The following is a 19,782-nucleotide window of genomic DNA, read 5'->3' as shown; positions in this document are numbered from 1 at the left end:
CGTGCTGTCCCCGGGGTCGCGGGGCTCCTGTGCGCGCTGCCCCTTCCCCGGGCGGCGGGGCGGGGCGAGCCCCCGGCGGCGGCCGTCGCGCCGTCACGTGGCCCCGCAGCTCCGCTCCCTCCGCGCTCCGCCATGGCTGCGGCGGCCGCCGCCGGCTCGGTGCTGCTCTGCCTGCTCGGCCTGGTGCTGCCCGGCGGCAGCACGCTGCACACCAAGGGCTCCGTGCCGCTCGACACCATCACCTTCTACAAGGTACGGCGCGGCGGGCGCTGGCGGGGCTGGAGGAGCGCTCGGGAGGGGGTTGGGCGTGGGTTCGCTCCGGGCCGTGTGTCCCGCGGCCGGCGGCAGCCCCGAGGGGCCGGGGCGCGGGGGGAACGCGGGGGGTGCGGCGGGGCCGCGGGCGCGGGGCCGCCACCGCTGCCGCCACCGGCGCGGGGAGCGCTCGGCGCTGGCGGAGCGGCCGCGCCGCAGCCAATGGGAGCGCGGCGGCCGCGGCCGGCAGCCAATGGGAGCGCGGCGGCCGCGGCCGGCAGCCAATGGGAGCGGTCCAAGTGGAGCCGAGCCGCGCGGTCCGGCCCGGCTCGCTCCGGCCCGGCGGTACCGGCGTGGGGAGGTCCGGCCGCAGCCGCGGGTGCTCGGCCAGCGCCGGCCCGGTCCCCCGAGCTTCGGGCAGCGAGCAGAGGGCCGCTCTGGGCCGGTGCTGCGCTGTCTGTGCCGGTGAGCGAGGGCAGGACCGTGCAGGGTTAGAGTCGGGGCCGTGAGCGCGCGCTGTTTGGGTGGTTTCACTTGTTCATCAAGCAGCAACAGGCTTTTTTTTTCCCACCGTTTTTTTTTCCCCTTCACTAAATCACTTTGTAAGGAAGGCATCTTCCCAGGGCCTTGTGCTCTCCCCACCAGGACACTGACTGCTCGGCAGGCCCAGGACGGAGCCTGCAGCCAGCTGTGCACACAGGTGTTGTGCAGTGCCTGAGCAGGGCTGGCAGAGCGCTGTGTGGGTGGGGAGCTGTGGTGCAACCTGAACCTGTTCGCTAGAACAAAAAGATTTTGCAAGGTCTTCTCCTGCAAGGAGGGGAAAATCCCTCAAGGAGTGACACAGTCCATTGCCAAGCTTAATTGGAAAAGGCATCATTTGAGCACAGCAAGATGGAAGTGAAGATGAATCAAAGTGTGAATTCTCCACTTCCTGAACCAGTACAACACCTTCAGCATCTCCACTGCCTCCCTGTGCCTCCTCTCGTAGCCAAGAGTGCAGCTCTCACACTGGGATGCTTCAGAATGACAGTACATTTGGTCTCTCTCCTCTTCATGTCCCACTGGAAAATGTTTTAGCTGATCTTCTTCCAAGATGCCAGTCAGAATTACAATAAGCAAATCTTATAATTAAAGGCATTATCAGATCCCCCAAACCTAGCAGGTGCTATCTTTATCATCTGGTGCAGGAAAACAGACACCCAAAGCTCAGTCTTTCCTCCACACAACAGTGAGTCATTTCTGAAATTATAATTATATAAAATTTCCATTCTCCTCTGCATCTCCTTATTGCACTGGAAAAAAAACGACAAGCAAAAGCAACCTTTTGTGACTTGTAGATTGCTCAGACCTGAAATGATCAAGCTTTGTCTTTTTTTTTTTCCCTTTTTCTTCTTGCTTTAGGTTATTCCAAAGCATAAGTTTGTCCTTGTGAAGTTTGACACACAATATCCCTATGGCGAGAAACAAGATGAGTTCAAAAAGCTGGCAGAGAGCTCAGGCTCCAGTGAGGATCTGCTGGTGGCTGAAGTGGGAATATCAGGTGAGGAACTCTGAGTGCAGGGGGACAGTGTGGGCTGGTGAGGAGGGGATGAATTTCACAGTGATTCCTGCAGGTTCTGAGGCAATTCTGGGGGTGTGAGGGATGGATGTGAGAGTGCAGCTCCTGCCCTGGCTGAGCCTGGCTGTGCGTGGGAGAGCTGCTTATCCATCTGGGCTGGGTAATGAGGAGTCAGCCCACGCTGCTGAACTGCTGCCACCCTCCTCATCCCTAGCACTTCTTGCCTTTTTTTTTTCTCTTCTTTGCTGAGAGAAACCTTTTTGTCCCACGTGCAAGCAACAGACCTTATAAGAATCACACTTTAGCCCAATCCTGCTCAGACAAAGAATATTTAATGTGATTAATTCCATGCAGCAATCTCTGGGGCAGCACAGCAAGGGGTTGTTGCACTGTGCACTGCTCTAACTCGATGTGATTGTGACTGGATTTAAGAGAAAAGGAGCGAAGAATAGATCACTGTCACCTCACATGCTCTGGTTTTGTAAGTTGAATTAAGAATTTAGGCTTAATTATCAAACTGTGAAGTTTTACCCACGCTGATATTTCTAAACATATGTGGAATTCTCTTAAGTAGCATAACTGAAATGTTTTTGTTTTCTGTCCTCAAGAATAAATATGATTTATGTAAGATGAGTAAATGTCTTGTAGCTTGGCATGCTGTCAGAACCAAATAATTCTCTGCACATAGACAGGAAAAACTCTTATTTAACTGTAAAATCAGATAAAATCAATGGATAGAGGAAAATAAGAGAAAAAAGGGTATTGATTTCCCATAAGGAGGACGGGGTTTGTACGAAAGGTCCTGCCAATGTCTTACATTCTCACAGTCACAACAAAGCACCATTACAGTCTTTTTCTTTGGAAAACCCAATGAATTTTTGCCTTGCACAAATGATTTTACGAGGTGTTTTTGTGTGTTTCAGTGTGTGGCATGTCCTTGGAACAGGTTCCCCAGGGAATGGTCACGGCCCCAAGGCTGACAGAGCTCAGCGAGTATTTGGACAATGCTCTCAGGCACAGAGTGGGATTTTGGGGTGTCCTGAGCAGGGCTGGAAGTGGGACTTAATGATCCTTGTGGGTCAGGCTCTTTCCATGGCTCTGTGATTTCCTGGCAGACAGGTTATTAGGACATGCTGAAGCGCTGGCTACAAATATTTGTGTAGGAGGGAATCCTAAATTAATTTTTGATTAACTGTGCTTTTCTGTGTTTTGTTTTCCCTTGACAGATTATGGAGATAAACTGAACACTGAGCTGGGGGAGAAGTACAAGCTGGACAAGGAAAAGTTCCCTGTTTTTCACTTGTTCCAGGATGGTGACTTTGACAATCCCTTACTTTATGGTGGTGAAATCAAGGCTGGGGCTATTCAGCGCTGGCTGAAGAGTAATGGCATCTACCTGGGGATGCCAGGCTGCCTGAAGGAGTATGATGTGCTGGCCAGCAAATTTGTGAGCACCACAGAGAAATCTGATCGCCAGGCCCTCCTGAAAAAGGGGCAGGAGAATTTAGGAAAAGCAAAAGAAACCGAGAAGAAGTCAGCGGAGCAATACTTGAAAATTATGAGCAAGATCCTGGAGCAGGGAGAGGAGTTTGCTGCTAACGAAGTCGTCCGAATCACAAAGCTGATCGAGAAGAACAAGATGAGTGATGGAAAGAAGGAGGAGCTCCAGAAAAGCCTCAATATCCTCGCTTCTTTCCTGAAGAAGAATAGTGAAAAAGATGAGCTCTAATGTGTTGGAGAACTCTGTACAAGCTGTGAAACATTGTCAAGAGTCCTAACCAGTTCTCCTTAATGCAAGCAAACTTCCCGCTGACTTCAAGAGGGCAGCAGATTTCCTTCTGGGATTCTCAGTTTAGAAGATCGAGAGGAAGACATTCCTTAAAAACACAGTGTTCTAAATGTTGGAAAAATCACCTAAGAGCAAGACCACCAGTATTGTGTAATATTCTCCAATAACAGTGTTAAAGCAGACAACAAAAAAAAAGCACTAGATTGGCCGGAAGCTCATTCCTGGTGGTTTTTACAGCTGTTCCCTGGCTAACAAATAACAAAATTCAATCTCACATACCATCTTACATGCTGGGAAAGGTACAGATTGGGTGCCCTCTACATCCCCACCTTTCCCTGTCCGTAATATCTTTGGGTTTTATGCTTGTTAATCTACCCCTCACACACTTTGTGTTGTACTAGCTGGGCTCTAAGTCTTTTTCTTACCTGTTGTTGACTAAGAGATGCAGAGCTTCCTTTTTCTGCCTTCTCCTTCCATGGCTTCTGTCCCTCTTTGGTTTGGGTATCATCCAAATGCTGGCAGTGAAGACCGTTCATAGCTTGCCCCTCATTTTCTGTCCAGAGCAGCCGTTTCATCAAATATTCTCCTGAAATCCTTTGTTATACCCTGACACAGTGAGTGATGTGAGTTCTGAGCAAGGACAGAGTCTCCTTGAGGTGCTATTACACTCAGTCTCACCAGTTTGTGCAAAAAATTCCGTTTTCAGAGGTAAATTTGGATGAGTTTTCTTAAAGCTGAAGAGGGGTTTTATCTGTCCAAGCTTCATGAACAAAATGTTCTTCTAGCCTCCAGAAGCAATTGGCACTGTCAAATTAAAGCCTCATCAGTGTTTAGTAGTTCTAAATATCTGATAATGAGGTCTTGTAATAGGAACAGAAGTATCTGTGTCCTTAGACGCCTCATTTGTGTTATTTTAAAGGAGATGCCTGGCCCAAGGATCAGGTCAATCCTCAAAACTGTAGTTCACACTCTGTGGAATTCGGATGCTTCTGGAAGGTGCTGAAGCCCTGGTCAGGGTTACAGAGCTGAAAAGAGAAACACCTGTGAGTTTTACCTTAGAAGTATGCTTTAAACAAAACTGATTCCTGTGGGAGCTTTGCTGCCTTTTCAGTCTTGGGGTGGGTACAAGGAGCAGATGTTGCTGCGAGATAAAATGTATTAATAATGCTGTAATAAAAAAAAACCAAGTTCCACTTCAGAGCTGCTTAAAGCACTTTATGGAGAAACCACTGCCGATTCCGTGGTCAGAGGGGAGGCTATGACTGATCGTCCAGATGATGCCAGCTGGAAGCGACGTGAGGGAAGCCGAGGGTGTCCATCTGCCCAGCGCTCTCTCCCCCTCAGTAGCGGCGGAGGAAGGACCCCGGCAGGGTGGACAGTCCTTGGGAGGGCTGTGTGGAGTCATGTCCCGCCTGGCTCAGCCCCGCAGCCCCTGAGGGAAGCGTCTCCCGGGGCGCTGAGGGGAGCAGTTCTCCAGGCACTGAGGGAACTATTCCCCGGAACTCTGAAAGGAGCAGCCCCTGATAGGATCAGCACTTGAGGGGACCGAGCCCTGAATGGAGCAGCTCCCGGGACGCTGAAGGAACCGTGCCCGGGCTCTCTGAAGGGAGCGGTCCCTGCGCGCCCCTCAGCGCTGCCACCGCCCGCGCGCTCCTCCAAGCGCCTTCCCGCCCCCGGTGCTGGTGACGTCACGGAGGGGCGGGGCCGAGGCTCCGCGGGGTCCCCTCAGGGCGGCTCCGTGAGGGGAGCCCGGGACGGCGGTGACCGGAGCGAGCCCGCCCACCGGGGCTCGGCCGGTTCTGCCCCCGCAGGGATGCGCGGGATGCCGGTCCCCGGGACGCCAATCCCGCTGTTTGCTCAGGGCTCCTGCCCCCTCAGCTCCTCTCTGCCACCGAGCGCTCCGCGCAGCCGACACCGCCGGAGGGGGCCGGGTGCGGTGCGGCCCCGGGGCGGAGCGCGGGCGGTGCTCTCAGCCCCGGAGCGGTGCGGCGGCGGCAGCGGTACCCATGGCCCTGCCGGCGGAGGCGGACCGGCTGGATGGGGGCTGGCAGGAGGTGAGCGAGCCCTGGGGGCAACGGCTGCCCCCTCCCCGGGACCCCGCTGTGCGCGTCTCTTCCTCCATCCTGTCACGGTCCTTCCCCAGCCCCGCGCCCCGCTCCATGCCCGGCGGCACCGGCAGTGCTGCCCGATCCTCCCCGAGTCCCCGTCCCCGTTTGTGCTGCTTATTCCTCTTCGGGATCCTGCTGTCCCCAGTCCCCGGCCCGTGATGCCGCTCCCCGCGATCCCTGCTCCCTGTCCCCGGTCCGTGCTGCCCGCCCCTCTCCGGGACCCCGCGGTCCCCGGGCGTTCCTGCCGCGCCGGGGGCCGTGTCACCTGAGCTCCCTCCCGTCCTTCTCTCCAGGTCTACTCTGCGCTCCAATGGATCCAGTTCACCATGGCCATGCTCAGGTACGACACGCTGCCCATGGAGTTACTGGCGCGAAGATTATTTTTCCCCGAAAAACAAAAAAAAAAAGAGAACTCGCGTCTCCCAGCGAGGCGGACGCGCTCCTGTTCCAACCTGTGCTTTGTTTTCTCAGCGTTGTAGGTTCCAGCTCAATTATTGCCTATGCCGTTTTCCAAAACGCAGTGCGGTCCCCCGAGGTAAGGTCTGACCTTCCTTCTCCCTCCCTAAGCCTTGGTGGTGGTCCCTGCAGGTGGGTCACACCCGTAACACAGACCCTCTCCGAGGAGCAGCTGCAGGTCTTAGGGTCATGTGGTTAAACCTTGTTTAATAGCTGGGAGGCAAAGGGCTTGCTAAGAATTGGGCTTTTTGTCTTGGTAAGAGGTGAAAGGACTGACCTTGAACCTGTGCTTCTGCAAGGAGAAGCAGGTTCCTTAGTCCTGTGCTTTCTGCTGCTCCTGGAATGTCCTCCACTTGTTCCTGAGAGCAGGCATTTCTTAGCGTGCCCTACTCAGTGCAGACAAATTCCTGGGGGCTGAGGAGTTGTGCACAAAGCTGCTGAAGTGCAAACTGGAGCTGGTCCCATGGAAATGCTTTTACAGGTGTCAGTCTTTGGCTGTCTCCAAGGAGTTTTTCTGGGCAGATGTGCTACTAAAACTGACCCCACTCAATGCTCAGACAAAAACAGGCTAGAAAGCAGTTTATTGTGCTGGGCTCTGCAGTGGGGCTTTGGAAGATTCACCCCTGCCATGAACATTCCTACTGCTGAAACAGCAGGGCTCGGATGCAGACATCCCTTGGGTTGGGACAGCCCACACGTGCACTGCAGATGGGGCAGAAATGCACATCCCGAGTGCATTCCATAGTTGTGTGTGCAGGGAATCCTATGGGGCTGGCATATATCTGACATGCTAAGCACATGGCTGGCTTGAGCACAGAATCCACAGCCCTCCAACCCATCCTGCCAGGCTTGGATGTCCACACGCAGTCCCTCCGTGTGTCCCGGACTTCCTGGAGGCAGTGAGCCAAGCTGATCTCTGTGAAGTTGGGATTTGCTGTCCAGGATTTGCAGGCTCCGCTTGGCCTGTGGACCACGCAGGAAGTCAGTGGAGCTGGTAGCAGCTGTATTTGTCCTTCCCTCATCTTCGTGTTCTTTGTGCATCGTGGGCTTGATCTGCAGCCCGGAGAATGGGACTTCCAGGGAATGCAGGGAACTATCCCTGGAGGAGCAAGGAATGCAGGCAACTAACACATTGTTGGATGACACAGGGTGGGAAGGAGAATGTGAGCCCATGTTTGCAGGGCAAATCTGTCCTGCTTACAACAGGCAGGACTCTTTACTCCCAGCCAGCCTCCTGGAAACGCTCTGCCCAGCACATCCAGAATAAACTGCAGAGATCTCCATGCATTCCCAGGGAAGCATGAAGGCTGGGACTTCACCTTACTGCTGGAATGGAAAACCTGCTTGAACTTGTGCTGCTCAAGGTGCACATCAAAGCCTCCTCCTACCACATTTGCACCTGGAAAGCTCCAGATGTGATTCCTTCCTGGGGTCCTCCACTCTGGAATGATGTGGAGCTGGGTTTGGCAGGTGCCCTGGTGTGACTCAGCAGCCTCATCCCGGGTTACTCAGGAGCCCTTCTGCTCTCAGTCATGTGATGGGGCTGTGGCTTGGGAACTGCTCGTGAGCCACACATGGCTCCAGGTCACTGATGGGCCCTTCCTGCTCCAGAGGGTCCAGATGTTTCTGCTCAGATTATTTCTGCAAATCTGGATAGGAGGGCTGGATGCCAGCTGGAGGGACTGGTTTGCATCAGCCTTCCAGGCTCTTCTGCTGCCAGGGGAGATCTGTTGCTGGGTTTCAAAAACGGCAAAATCTCCAGTAACTTCCCCATCGTCTTGTCCTCATGTCTCGGGTCTGAAGTAGAAGTTTGTAAACAAAAGGGCTGGAAGAGATCCATACCAAAGCTTGCCACAAACAGCTTATTCCCTGAGTCATGAGGACCCACAGCAAAACGTTTAAAAATAAACAGCTCTGGAGGCTGGGAGGAGAAGGATCTTAGAAACACTTCCCTTCCTGTCCCCAGCCTCAGAAATCAAATATTGCATTCTTAAAGCTTTTTTTCTGTCTCTACGGGGTCAGTAAAACTCTTCAGCCTGAGGTAAATCATTGAGAAGAGGTGATGGCAAGCAAGGAAGGAACCTCAGCTGAACAGGTTTGAGGAAGAACCTGTAGCTCAACAGGTTTGAGGAAGAACCTGCAGCTCAACATGTGCCTGGGCTGTGGCCACAGAGCCAAATCCCCGTGTATGCTGCAGCTGGAGCTGCCAGGATGTAAATCATTACATCTTTACAGTCTCTTCCTCTATTTTATAAATACCAGTGGTTATTTTCTTTCCCCTTTTGCAAGCCAGAGCCACACTTGCCACTGTGTCACCTACTTCTTTATTCAGGTCTCTGCCACAACAGCTCCTCGACCCCTCAGCAGTGCCTTGCTCCAAGGGCACTTGTGCTGGAGAAAGAGGTCACCTGTTGGATTGCAAAAGTGGCTTCTTTGCTTATTTTAAAGCTGTTTGGTTTAACCTGCCTTGATCACAAACTGGACAGTGTCCCCAGCCTGTTGTGCCAGGGCTTCATTTCTGCACCAGCGAGGAAAAGCCTGGTTAAAAAAAGTCATTTATAGATGAAATTAAATAAAAATTAACTCCAGATCTTTATGCCTCTTGCTACTTCATGCCATAAGAACAAATCTGGCTCGATCAGATCTACCTTAACTCTTATCAGTCTTCCTAAACTCTTTCTCATTGCATGTGGGAACAAGTATAACACAACGTGATGCGTGCCATACATTTACTTCCAGGACAGTATTGAGGCAAATCTCACCAAAAGCTCAACTCCGTGAAAAGAAATACAAAATCAAAGCCTCCTGTAGCGTTTTCATGCTGTGTTTAGCATTATAATTTTCTGTAGGGAAAGAAAAACACCATAATTTTCTCTCCTGGATGCTGAAAATGAGGTACGAAAAGCTTCAATTAAGAATGTGGGTAATTTGACCGCTTTTCCAGAGTCTCTGCTCTCCCAATAACAATGAAAATGTTGGCCAGAATTTTGCACAAATGTTTTCCTGCAATGTTTACAGTCCTGGCCAGTGTGTGCAAACTGGAAATGGGCTGGAAACTGTTGTTAAAGGAGACGTGACTCCTTGCCAGCAAGATGCAGCAGAGACTAATGGCTCTCAGTGGAAATTAATCCAGCGTGTAAAACAAACCCAGCTGTGGCAGTCACCCAGCCTTAGTCACCAGCTGAAATGACATGGAACACATAGAAAAATGTTTGTTTCAAATCATTCCAGACCTGAGGAAGGGTTTGTGTTTACCAAAAGTTTGATTTCTCTGTGAGTTTATTTAAAACATGATGTCTCTTCTCCCTGCCAACCAGTCCCGTTCTGCAAAATTTTACATTATGGATATTTGGGATATTTTCTATAAGTTTTGATGCTGCTCTTGGATCCTGTAGCAGAAGTGGTGGTTAGAGCAGAGTATGTGCATGGAACAGCTCCTGAGAGCACAAATCCACGTGGATTTTGCCTGCAAGGAGAGTTGTGTCACCAGAAGAGCTGGGGGGTGACAGTGTTCAGATAACACCAGATAACCTGGTATTGATGTCTGAGCACAATTAACCTTTCTGCTACAATTGGTGTAGTAATTTTAAATCGCCGAAAACAACGATGATATTCATGAGTAAATGTTGAAAATTTTTCACCTAGTACCTTTCCTTTGAACTCGCTTGGCTGTGAAAGTAGAGGAGACTTTTTTTCCTTGAAGCTCTCAGGGTTTGCTGCATATTAATTGAATGGTCTCAGAAATATTGTCACAGTGCATCCCTGAGGGTAAAATCATCCCTCCACCAAGTGCCACTTATCCCCCACTTACCCTCAATTAAGGCTTTCAAAATAACTTTGCAGCGGGATACTGTTTTCTATTGAAATATTTTCCTCACCTGCAGAAAAGCCTGTAAAAGACTGTATTTAATATCTTTATGTCTGATAACGGGGTAAAACTGCAGCTGTGGGGGAGTGTGGGAGGGTTGTGACTCCACTCACACCTGCTGAGCCTTTTTCCTTTTCCAGGTGCGTCCACTTTTCTACCTGAGCCTCTCGGACTTGTTCCTGGGCATGTGCTGGCTGGCTGGGGCCCTGCTCTATAGCTCACCCACCTCCCAGCAGGACCTCATCTGCTACAACCTGCAGGCCACAGGACAGGTGAGTGGCCTTGGCTCCACATTCCATAATTAACCTCATAATTTTGTCGTAATTAACCTCGCTGAGTGATCAGAGCGTGGCTGTGGGGGCTGTTTCTAGACAGGCTTTAGCAGGTCCCTTGGCTTTGTGTGGAAAAGGGAGATGATGACACTGGGGTTTAGGGTCCTCTGGTGTGTGAGAGGAAAAGAGAAGGTGGGATTTTGTGGTTGTTTGTGTGAAATGAGCAGATGGGGCTTGATCTCTTTCCCATTGGATTCGTGCCCATGGATCTCTCTGCTCTCACGTAGCAGCTTTTCTATTCCTCTTCATGCTTCCTCCAGCCTGGGCAGGAACAGACACATTCTGTGACTTGCTTGAGCTCAGACTTAAATTACTCACATGAACATCCCAGTTCTTGCTCTTCCCAAGGATCCTCCATCAGCACAAGCTCAGCCTGAGTCCCATTGACTGAGCTGCTTTCTAACTGATTCCATGTGCTGGGGACCAGTTGGAGTAGGGTGAGTGAGCACTGTTTTCCTGACAGTTTGCTGTTGCCTCACTCAGTTCCCGTTTCAATACCAGACTTTGGAAATATTGGCTCTCAAAAATCTCTGCAGGGTCCAGCTGAGCTTGGGCCTGGGGGGGTTCATAAGTGATGATCCCTGGAATTAATTATTTCCTTTTAAAGGACATGGCTGGGAAGAGCAAGGGGCTTTTGGAAGTCTTGATGTGTAGGCTCAGGCAGCTCCATGAGAGTGTGGTGGTACCCACAACTGGGAACTGAATGTCCTCATGGAGCAGCAGCATCCAAAGCTGGAAAGGATCTCCATGTGCCTCAGAGAGGGCAGGGAAGTAGCTGCAGGTGCAGGATGGAATTGTTCCTGCTGTTGTGTGTCTGGGGATGGCCTCTGCAGCCCAGGCTTGTTTCAGCAGCTGGTTTTGGAGGTACAAATGTGTTGCTGAGGGTGGTGAGAGCAGCTGTTTCATCCCAAGCTCATCTCTGGCCTCTCCAGCTCTGCTGTGCTGCTCTGGAGGCTCCACAATATGTTCATGTTGAGAGATGAAACAGTGAGGTGTGGGTAACTTGGCCACTTGGGAATGATGCAGAACAACATCAAAGATGTCTTCAAGGTGATGGTACAGGGAAAAATGAGGAGAGCTCGGAAGAGGCTTTCAGAACTGGGAGGTGGAAGGAGCAAGCAGGACTGAGGGTGTCCCTGAGCTGTTTTCCTTGGGGAACTGTCCCTGGGGGACAGTTCTTGATGCTGGTGTGATCCTTATAAGGCCTGGAGAAGGCAATTTGCACTGCTGGAGGAGAAATAGGTTGGATATGGACAATATGCCCATAATTTCTCAGCTCCCCTGCACTTCTGGCTCTTTTCTGCCCTCACTTTTCTAGCCTGTGGCTGTGCTTCTCAGGGACACCAACGCAGGATAGGACAAGGTAGGATCTTTCTTTTCATGCTGGCTGGGCAGAGCTGGCCTTGGGCCAGTTCTTCCAGAACAGGGCTTGTGGTGGAGTGTGCAGTCACACCCTGAGCTCAGCCAGTGTCCCCTGGCTCCTCTCCTGTGTGCCACCACCACTCTCCACAGCACAGGGACTGCCTGGGTGGCAGAGCCAGATTGTGCCTGGCAAGAGCTGTCACTGCTGTTTGCTCTGGGAGAAATTAAAACAAACTGAGCCTTTTCCATAGCAACCTTTCTCCCAGGGCACGTGACAGTGCAGGACCTCCTCACCCAGCACCTTTCAGTGCCCTTGAGAGGTGAGAACACCTTGTGCGTAAGAAGGAGCCAGTAACAGGTTGAACCAGCAGCTTCTGCAGAGCAGAAGGGATCTGTAAGCTGATGACATGAGTAAATAAATATCTCACTGTGTTTCTGGGTGTCTCACAAACACCTGTGGCTTTTCTGCACACCAACACTAAGAGGGTGTCGGATGTGCTGAGGTGAGGACGAGCAGAGACAGCCCAGCAGTGGAGTTTGCAGCCTTTGGAGAGGCTTACACTGCAGTCCCTGTGATACCTCAAGGCACTGCCTTGAGAGCAGGACAATATTTTGCTTTATTCAGGCTGTTTGCCATTATTTGTCACCATGGGCTGATGTTGCAGTGGATGGAGCTGCCCAATGTCCAAACTGTGTCATAAAGGAGGAGATTCCTTTGTTTCTTGGATTTTCCCTGTTTCAGCCCCAGAGCTTTGATTGCTATGAATGTAAATACTGCTCCCTTTGCTGTCCCTCATTCTCACCTCCTCCTGCATTGCAATAATCAAGTCCAGATTGTGGTTATAATTGCACAACTCCCCTACATTCTTCCAGTTCAGTTCCAGTGGCCTAATAATGTCCTGGCAGGCTCTGTTCATGCTGGGGAGCACAATGGGAGCCACACAAGTGGGATAATGAGGGATTCTTGTGTCTCTGCTTTATCTCCTTGTGGGCAGTGCTGCAGGACTGTCCCCAGCCCCAAAGCTGGGGCTCGGGAGAGCAGAATTCCCTGCCCCTCCTGCTGGCACCTTCACAAGTGGCATTTGGGTCCCTGTTCCAGAAGGCAGCGCTGACATTACATGAGCCTCTCCCAGGCGTCCTGAAGTGCAAGGGAACGATCCTTGTGTTCTGTTTTGGCCTTCTCTGGAAGTAGTTGGAAAAGGGCAACAACCTCTCATTAAAGCTCATTTAATGAGCTGGAAAGTCACTGCAATATTCTTGTGGCAGCCCTTGGACTCGGCCTCTTGAGCCAGCCAGGAGCATTCGCAACCTCAGTGAAGGAGGCCGAGTTTGTTTAGTGACCACTTTCCCAGCCGTGGATGATATCAGGGTGGCAAATGTGTGCTCCTTATCTTTTTGGCAAAGGATAGGAATGGCCCAGGAAAAAAAAAAAATCCTTTGTCCAGCCCTTCCTCTTTGCCTTTACCACTGAAGTTTGTGTTTCCTGTGACAAACACAGCACATGCATGTACATGTGATTAGGCAGCCTGGAGCAAGCATGGATTTGGAAACAAATGTGAAAAAGATTCGGGGGGGTTTATAGGAAGTTTTAGATAATTGGTCTCATCTCAAGCTGGAAGCAAAGGCTATGAAACTCTCAGTGTGCTCTATCCTTTCTCTTCTTTTTCCTGTGGAGGAAGAAAGGGGTTTTTGGGATGTTAACTCAAGCTGAGGGCAGAGAATACCTGCCCTCACATTCCTCTTGAAGTATCCAATTGTTTTCTGTTTCCGTGAATTCTCTTCGTAGAGAGCTCATTATGCAAGAACCAAATCTAAATGTCACATCTGTGCTGTGTTTCCTAATGGACATAGCATTGAGAGGGTCCAAGTGCCTCTGAAACCCTCACTGCCAGGCTCTGAGCCAAAAAAATGAGCCAGATCACAAAGATTTTTATTTCTAAGATAGTCCTGCTGTCATTAGTTTTCCTGTCTCCTGTCTGAGGCCAAAGTGAAGCTGCTTTTGTGCAGTTTAAAGTGGGAATCTCTCTCCAACCTGGCTCTTCCCAGCTGGATGTGAGCACAGGGGCTGTGCAGGGACCCTCACCTTTGGCAGGTGTTCATCATCCTGCCTCTGTTCCATGGGATTTGGGAGGAGCTAAACATGCTACAGGAATTGTTATTCCAGGACTGAAATGCTGTTTTAATTTCTCAGATATTCTACGTGGCCTCTTTCCTCTACACTGTCAACTACACCTGGCACCTGTACATGGACCTAAAGGTGAAATACAACCAGAACCTCTTCAGGGTGCCTCCCCAGGCGAGTGGGACTGATGTGGGACTGGTGTAAAGGCTGGGAACTGAGGGACAAGGACACAACACTCAGGAAAACTCTCCCTGCATTGCAGGCTGAGCAAACACTTCACACACCCCGTGACCAAAATCCTTGCAGTTGTTTCCTCCCTCACACCTGAACAGGGAGGCACCACCGCTGCCGTGACCAGGATGTGGGTTCCCAGGTATTCCTGCAAGATGGCACCTTCCTTATGCAGCTCTTCCAAACAAACCCATAATCTCCACTGCCCTACACAGCTTCCCCAGACATTTGCTGTGCACAGCAACCTTCCTATCCCAGCTGTTCCATCTGGAAGTTCAAGAGCAGCAGGCTGGGCAGATCCCCCTCAGCTGCTGAAATGCTCCCTGGAAGCTGCTTGCTGTGAACCAGGGGCTGTAGAAAAATGGTAATTTCATTAGGATTTTTGGATTTTGCAGGTTGTAGATTATGCAAGTTGTGTTGGCCGAATAGCAACGATCTTGTCAAGGTAAGAATTCATTCTCCCTAGTGGGAGAGTGTGGATTTGGTAAATGAAGAGTTAATTCTCCCTGGCAGGAGGATGTGGATTTGGTAAACTGCAGTGTCCTGATCTCTGTTTCCTACTTGTTTTGAAGCAAGTTTTACTAAAAGCTGTGAAGCTCATCTTTAACAGCAGTGACCACATGAATGCAGAGTAAGAGGTTTTTTCAACCAAGTTAATGATAACTTTATTAACTGGATGTGGTTTTCCAGAAGGTTTCCCTTTACCAATGATTAGCCCTCACAAATGAAAGCACCAATGTTGGTAAAGCTGATAAAATACTTTTCCAGAGCACTGCCAATAAAAACAACTTTAAAGTCCTCTGTAGTGATGGGAGAAAAACCAAGCAGTGCCCAAGTGGAGCAGTGCAATAACCCATGACTGTGCTGTCCTTTCTCCTCTCAGCCTGATCCCTTTGCTCCTCATGGTGCCGGTGTTTTGCCTGGGTAACAGCAGTAATTGCTACCAGAACTTCAGCCAGAAGCACGGGTGAGCTCCCTCCCTTCCTCTCACAGCCCCAGGGCTGCTGGGGGTGGGCAGGAGCTCAGGCTCTTCCCTGTGTCCCCACAGGTGTCTCCTGATGCACACGGAGATGGCCGAGCCCCCCAGCGAGCCCCAGAGTCTGAGCGGCTCCGTTTGCCGCGCGATGCATTTCTACAGCATTGGCGTCTTCCTCATCTCCTTCCTCATCAGCTTCGTAGCCATCCTGGTAAGGCTGGTCCTTGTGTAGTCCTGGCATGGCACCACAGGCCAGGCAGTCATGGAATCCTGGAATGGTTTGGGTGGGAAGGCATCTTAAGCTCACCCAGTGCCACCCCTCCCATGTGCGCAGACACCTTCCGCTATCCCAGGTTGCTTCAAGCCCTGTCCGACCTGGCCTTGGACACTTCCAGGGATGTGGCAGCCACAGCTTTCCTTGGAAGGATTTGTTCCCAATATCCCATCCAACCCTGCTCTCAGTGTGAATCCACTGCTTACTCCGTGCTCTTGGTAAATAGGGCAGGGGAATAACTGTGTGCTGCTGCTTCCCTTTTGGAAAGGGTGGTAGGGGAGGGAAAATATCACTGTGCCACCATATAAATCCATCTGGAGTCCAGTGTTCTGTCAACTCATCCCAGAAATATTTAGTAGGATTTAGAAGGCTTGGAGCCTGGCAGGAGAGATCACCTCCTGCGTGGGTCAGCAAGAGGTGATTAATGGTTGGACTCTTTGATCTTAAGAGAATTTTTCCAGCCTAAACAATTTAATGATTCTAAAATCAATTCAGAGTCTTCCGTTTAGAAAAGGCCACGTGCAGAGCAACACCTCCCCCAGGATTTCAGTGCTGTGTGAAAAGGTTGGATGGACTGGGATCCACCCTGGATGAACCCAGCAGATCACAGCCTGAACAATAACATTTGCCTGTTCTTTTCCAGGTTATCCTCAGTCAGGCCCGAGGTCTGTACAAAAGGTTTGTGAACTCCACAGGATTCCTGGGGGATCAGCAGTGGGCCATGATTAAGATGGTGGAACAACGGGTGGTTTTCTACCCCGTTGCCTTCTTCTGCTGCTGGGCCCCAGGTGAGCAGAGAGTTCCTCCCACAGCATCCCCCTGTGCAACTCCAGAGAGGTGGGGTTAACTTCACCCTCTCATCCATCCCTTTCCACAGCTGTCCTCCTTGGAATACTGAAATTGACTGCTTCAACAACCAGCAAAATCTACATGGCTCTGCTGATCCTGCAGGTAAATGTCTGCCCCTGCATCCTCCTGTTTCCTGCCTTCTCACCTTGAGTACTCCTGCCCTGCATCCAGTCCCTGCTGGATGCAGCTGGACAAGGATCTCTGCTGTGTGAGCCCAAGTCTGGTTTGTGCTTTTGCTTGGCAAAGGTCTTGGTTAGGCAGTTTATGTTTTTCATGGCCTTGAAAAGGTCTCAGGGCCCAAAATCCCAGCACTGTAACAGTTTAGTGGTGAACACAGTGCTGGGTGGATGTTTGGACTTGGTGATCTTGAAGGTCTATGATTCTGTGGTCATGGAAACTGTAGCAAATAGGACTAGAAAGGATCCCCAGAAACTGGGGTTTTTTCCCCATGTCTTTGAGTTTTCCCTATGTCCCTAAATCTCCAAATGTGATTCCTTAACAACACTTGTCCAGCTCCTTCCTGTGCCTGAGGCAGAAGTTAGACATTTTATTAAATTATATAGTTCTTATATTTATTTAATATATTAGTATATATAAAATATATTTGTGTGGCATTTATATTTAATTAGATATTCATTAAACATTTATTAAAATAACAACGCGATTTCTCTGTCATACGGAAGATAAAACCCTGCTGGAAGGGGGAGGTTTTCCAGGGATCTCAGAGCACGGTGCAGTGCTGGCATCCCTGATTCCCCCGTGCTCTCTCCCAGGCTCTCACCGCGGCTTCCCAGGGGCTCCTGAACTGCCTGGTGTACGGCTGGACCCAGCACGTGTTCCTGTCCCTGAAGCGCGGCTCCCTCCGGGACGTGGACACCCAGACCCCGCTCCTGCGCTCCCAGAAAAAGTTCTACTCCAGCACGGCCCCCGCCGGGCCGCCCGACACCGAGGGCTCCTCCTCCACCCTGCTCTGATGCAGCCCTGCCTGCAAGGAAAGAGGCAGAGTCTTTCCAGCTCCTCGTTATCCGGGGATGGAACTGTCCCTCGGGCAGCACAGCCCGAGCTCCAGCGGGGCTGGCAGAGCCAGGCGCTCAGTGGACATAGTTATTTATTTTATGGACTCTAAAGGGATTCTTTCAACGTGGTAAATCTTTAGTCCAGACTTTCTCCTCCTGGAAGTATCCTTAGAAATGCAGCAAACCCCATGTAACGGCTCAGAGACCTGGTCCAGCTCCTTGGAGGTTGGGCAGAGGAGGTTTTACTTTATTTCTCCAAGTCTTTGCTTTTACAAATTAACAGTAAAGCAAAATGAGTATTTTTCAATGTCTGCCTTTTAATTCACTCTAACCATGAGAACATGCACCACCCTAAGAGCCAACTGCAGGGAGTGAAGAATTGCAAAGCAGGACAAAACCTGCCTGGAATTTCTGCACGTTTCCCTTCCCTTCCTCCTGCTCGGCCACAATACTCCCAAAAATCAGCTGCTTCGACTCTGTGGAGCATCCCTCATGAACCAGGTGAGCAGGACTTTGTCTGAATCTCTCTTTACATTTCCGGATGCTCACATGAATTATTTGCTGAGGTCTCAACTTTCTATAGAAAATAAACCAGATCTTAAGCTGTGTTGAAAACAACTCTTTACCTTTACACTCTTTATTTTCTAACAGCTTCACTTTTTGGGTCCAACCCAAATTCTTCACATAGCAGGTTCTACAAGAAGAGGAAATACTCCAGCTTTGTGTAATTAACTTACATAATGTAACTGTGTAAACTCTGGGTAAGTCACACAAGGGCCCTGGAGTTTTGGTCAATTACTTATTTTCTCCTACAGCGTGAGACCGAGTGAAACAATTCAATATTGCTGTTCTACAGGATAAACCCAAGGTTTTCAGCCATCTTCTTCCACCTGGTCCTTCAAATCCTCCTCAGGAACCCATTCTCTAGTCCCAACGTTTAATGTCCCCTCTGGGGTCATGAAGTATTACAGGGAAGTTTTTTATTCCAAAATATTTCTGCCTGAGTCATGTAATTTACCCCGTCTGTCAATGATACAGAACACTCGATCCTGGCTGGTTTTCCCTGCCTTAGAGCCAAGTTTCCTTGGAATAACTGTATCATGGGCTGTGCAACCCCAGGAGAGCTGGAAGAGGCTGAGCAGGAAGAGCCTTTGGAGCAGGAAAGAGAGGCCCCATTCCAGCAGGAGAACTCCTCTGGCTCTTGGGACACAGCTTGGATGCCACAGGCACTGCTTCCCAGGCTGGAGAGACAGTCAAAAAGCTGCCTGGAATTCAGCAGCAAAAATCCCATGGAAGAGCCCCGTGGATGATTCAGTGTTTCTCCAGCCCCAGTTCAAAGGCAAATATGTTGTGGGGAGGAAGGGATCTGTGCCCTGGCACTGGCAGGAGCAAGCAGGATGTGAAACATATCCCAGGAGCCTCCTGCACCCTCCAGGGACTGACCCCGTTTGTGGAGCCAGTGCAATTTGTTTAAAAGGGGATTAAGACTTCCTAAGTGATGGAAGATTACCCGGGAAACAATGATTGGATTGCTAATGGACCATCAGAGCTGTCAGTGGGTGCTGACACAGTCCCAGGGCTCCTCAGGCAGCTCAGCAGTCACGCAGTGTTTGTTTGAGGGGAGTTTTCTTGCTGGAAAGAGCCATTCCATGGGCCACACATCCTCCTGGGACATGGGAGAATCCTTTTGGCTCACAGCTGGGGTGGCTGCTTTATGTGCTCCCAGGAAACTGTTCCCTCACTCCCTTTCCCAGTCTGGATGCTCCGAGGGTCACTCACCACCCAACCCTCTCAGAACTCCTCAAAGGCACCAAACAGAGGGAAATTCTCTTACAAGGAAGGAGCCTGAGCCCTCACAACTGTCCCATCTTTTGTCCTGAAGTGCTCCTGGGACAAGGCTGTGTCTGGTTCCTGTCACCAAGTCAAGCCCTGCTCAAGGATAACAAAACTATTTCCAGAGGCAGGAAGGGTCCAAGTGCCAGCGCCGTGGTCAGAAGGGTGAGGGGAAGCACTCCCTGCTCCCTGGAAAAGCACAGGGCCAGCAGGAACAAAGGCAGATCCATTTCTCACCACCCAGTGTCCCCCAGTCCTGCCCCAAGTCCCAGCAGGGCTCCCACTTCAGCCAAGCCCAGACCCTGCAAGGATCATCATCCCAAAGGAACCTTTCCAGTGTCACTGAAGACAGAAGGACTCATCCCTCCCTTCCCTAACTGCCCAGTCCGACCCCACAGCTACTGGGAGCACTGGGCAGGTGCTGCTGCCATCTGATGGAAAGCTGGGCTTAAAAAAGGCAATTTTGGGTTATGTTGCCACAACTTCCACGGGATTTATCCAGCCTCTCCTGTCATCCTTTCATCTCAAAGCCTCATTCAAGTGCTTATTCCCATGGATAAGGGAGGGGGGATGGGGGGCTAGGGGGTGGCAGAATAATGGAATCATGGAATCTTTAAGGCTGGAAAGGCCCTCTAAGACCATCATCAAATCCAAAAATTAACCCAGCACCACGGCATTCACCACTAACCACATGCCCAGGTGCTGCATCCACACCTTCTGGACACTTCCAGAGAAAAGCAGGGTGGCAGGAGAATT

At 50.7% G+C, this 19,782-nt stretch overlaps 2 protein-coding genes across 2 annotated transcripts; both read left to right on the top strand.

Moving 5' to 3' along the window:
- The first annotated feature begins 97 nt into the window (after window positions 1-97).
- On the top strand, window positions 98-4,797 carry ERP29 (endoplasmic reticulum protein 29). The gene is made up of 3 exons (XM_039561366.1): window positions 98-252; window positions 1,654-1,792; window positions 3,037-4,797. Exons 1-3 carry the CDS (start codon window positions 133-135, stop codon window positions 3,537-3,539), a joined length of 762 nt encoding a protein of 253 aa, XP_039417300.1. The 5' UTR covers window positions 98-132; the 3' UTR covers window positions 3,540-4,797.
- A 491-nt stretch (window positions 4,798-5,288) lies between these two features.
- Window positions 5,289-19,512, top strand: TMEM116 (transmembrane protein 116). The gene is made up of 11 exons (XM_039561365.1): window positions 5,289-5,653; window positions 6,001-6,047; window positions 6,179-6,242; window positions 10,172-10,303; window positions 13,917-14,021; window positions 14,474-14,523; window positions 14,962-15,045; window positions 15,127-15,265; window positions 15,972-16,116; window positions 16,206-16,279; window positions 16,951-19,512. The coding sequence occupies exons 1-11, from the start codon at window positions 5,606-5,608 to the stop codon at window positions 17,149-17,151; spliced, it is 1,089 nt and encodes a 362-aa protein (XP_039417299.1). The 5' UTR covers window positions 5,289-5,605; the 3' UTR covers window positions 17,152-19,512.
- The last annotated feature ends 270 nt before the right edge of the window (window positions 19,513-19,782 follow it).

The sequence above is a fragment of the Corvus cornix genome, chromosome 15 (genome assembly GCF_000738735.6).
Source record: "Corvus cornix cornix isolate S_Up_H32 chromosome 15, ASM73873v5, whole genome shotgun sequence".
In the NCBI taxonomy this organism is placed as follows: Eukaryota; Metazoa; Chordata; class Aves; order Passeriformes; family Corvidae; genus Corvus; species Corvus cornix.
This window is presented reverse-complemented; position numbering and strand designations above follow the sequence as displayed.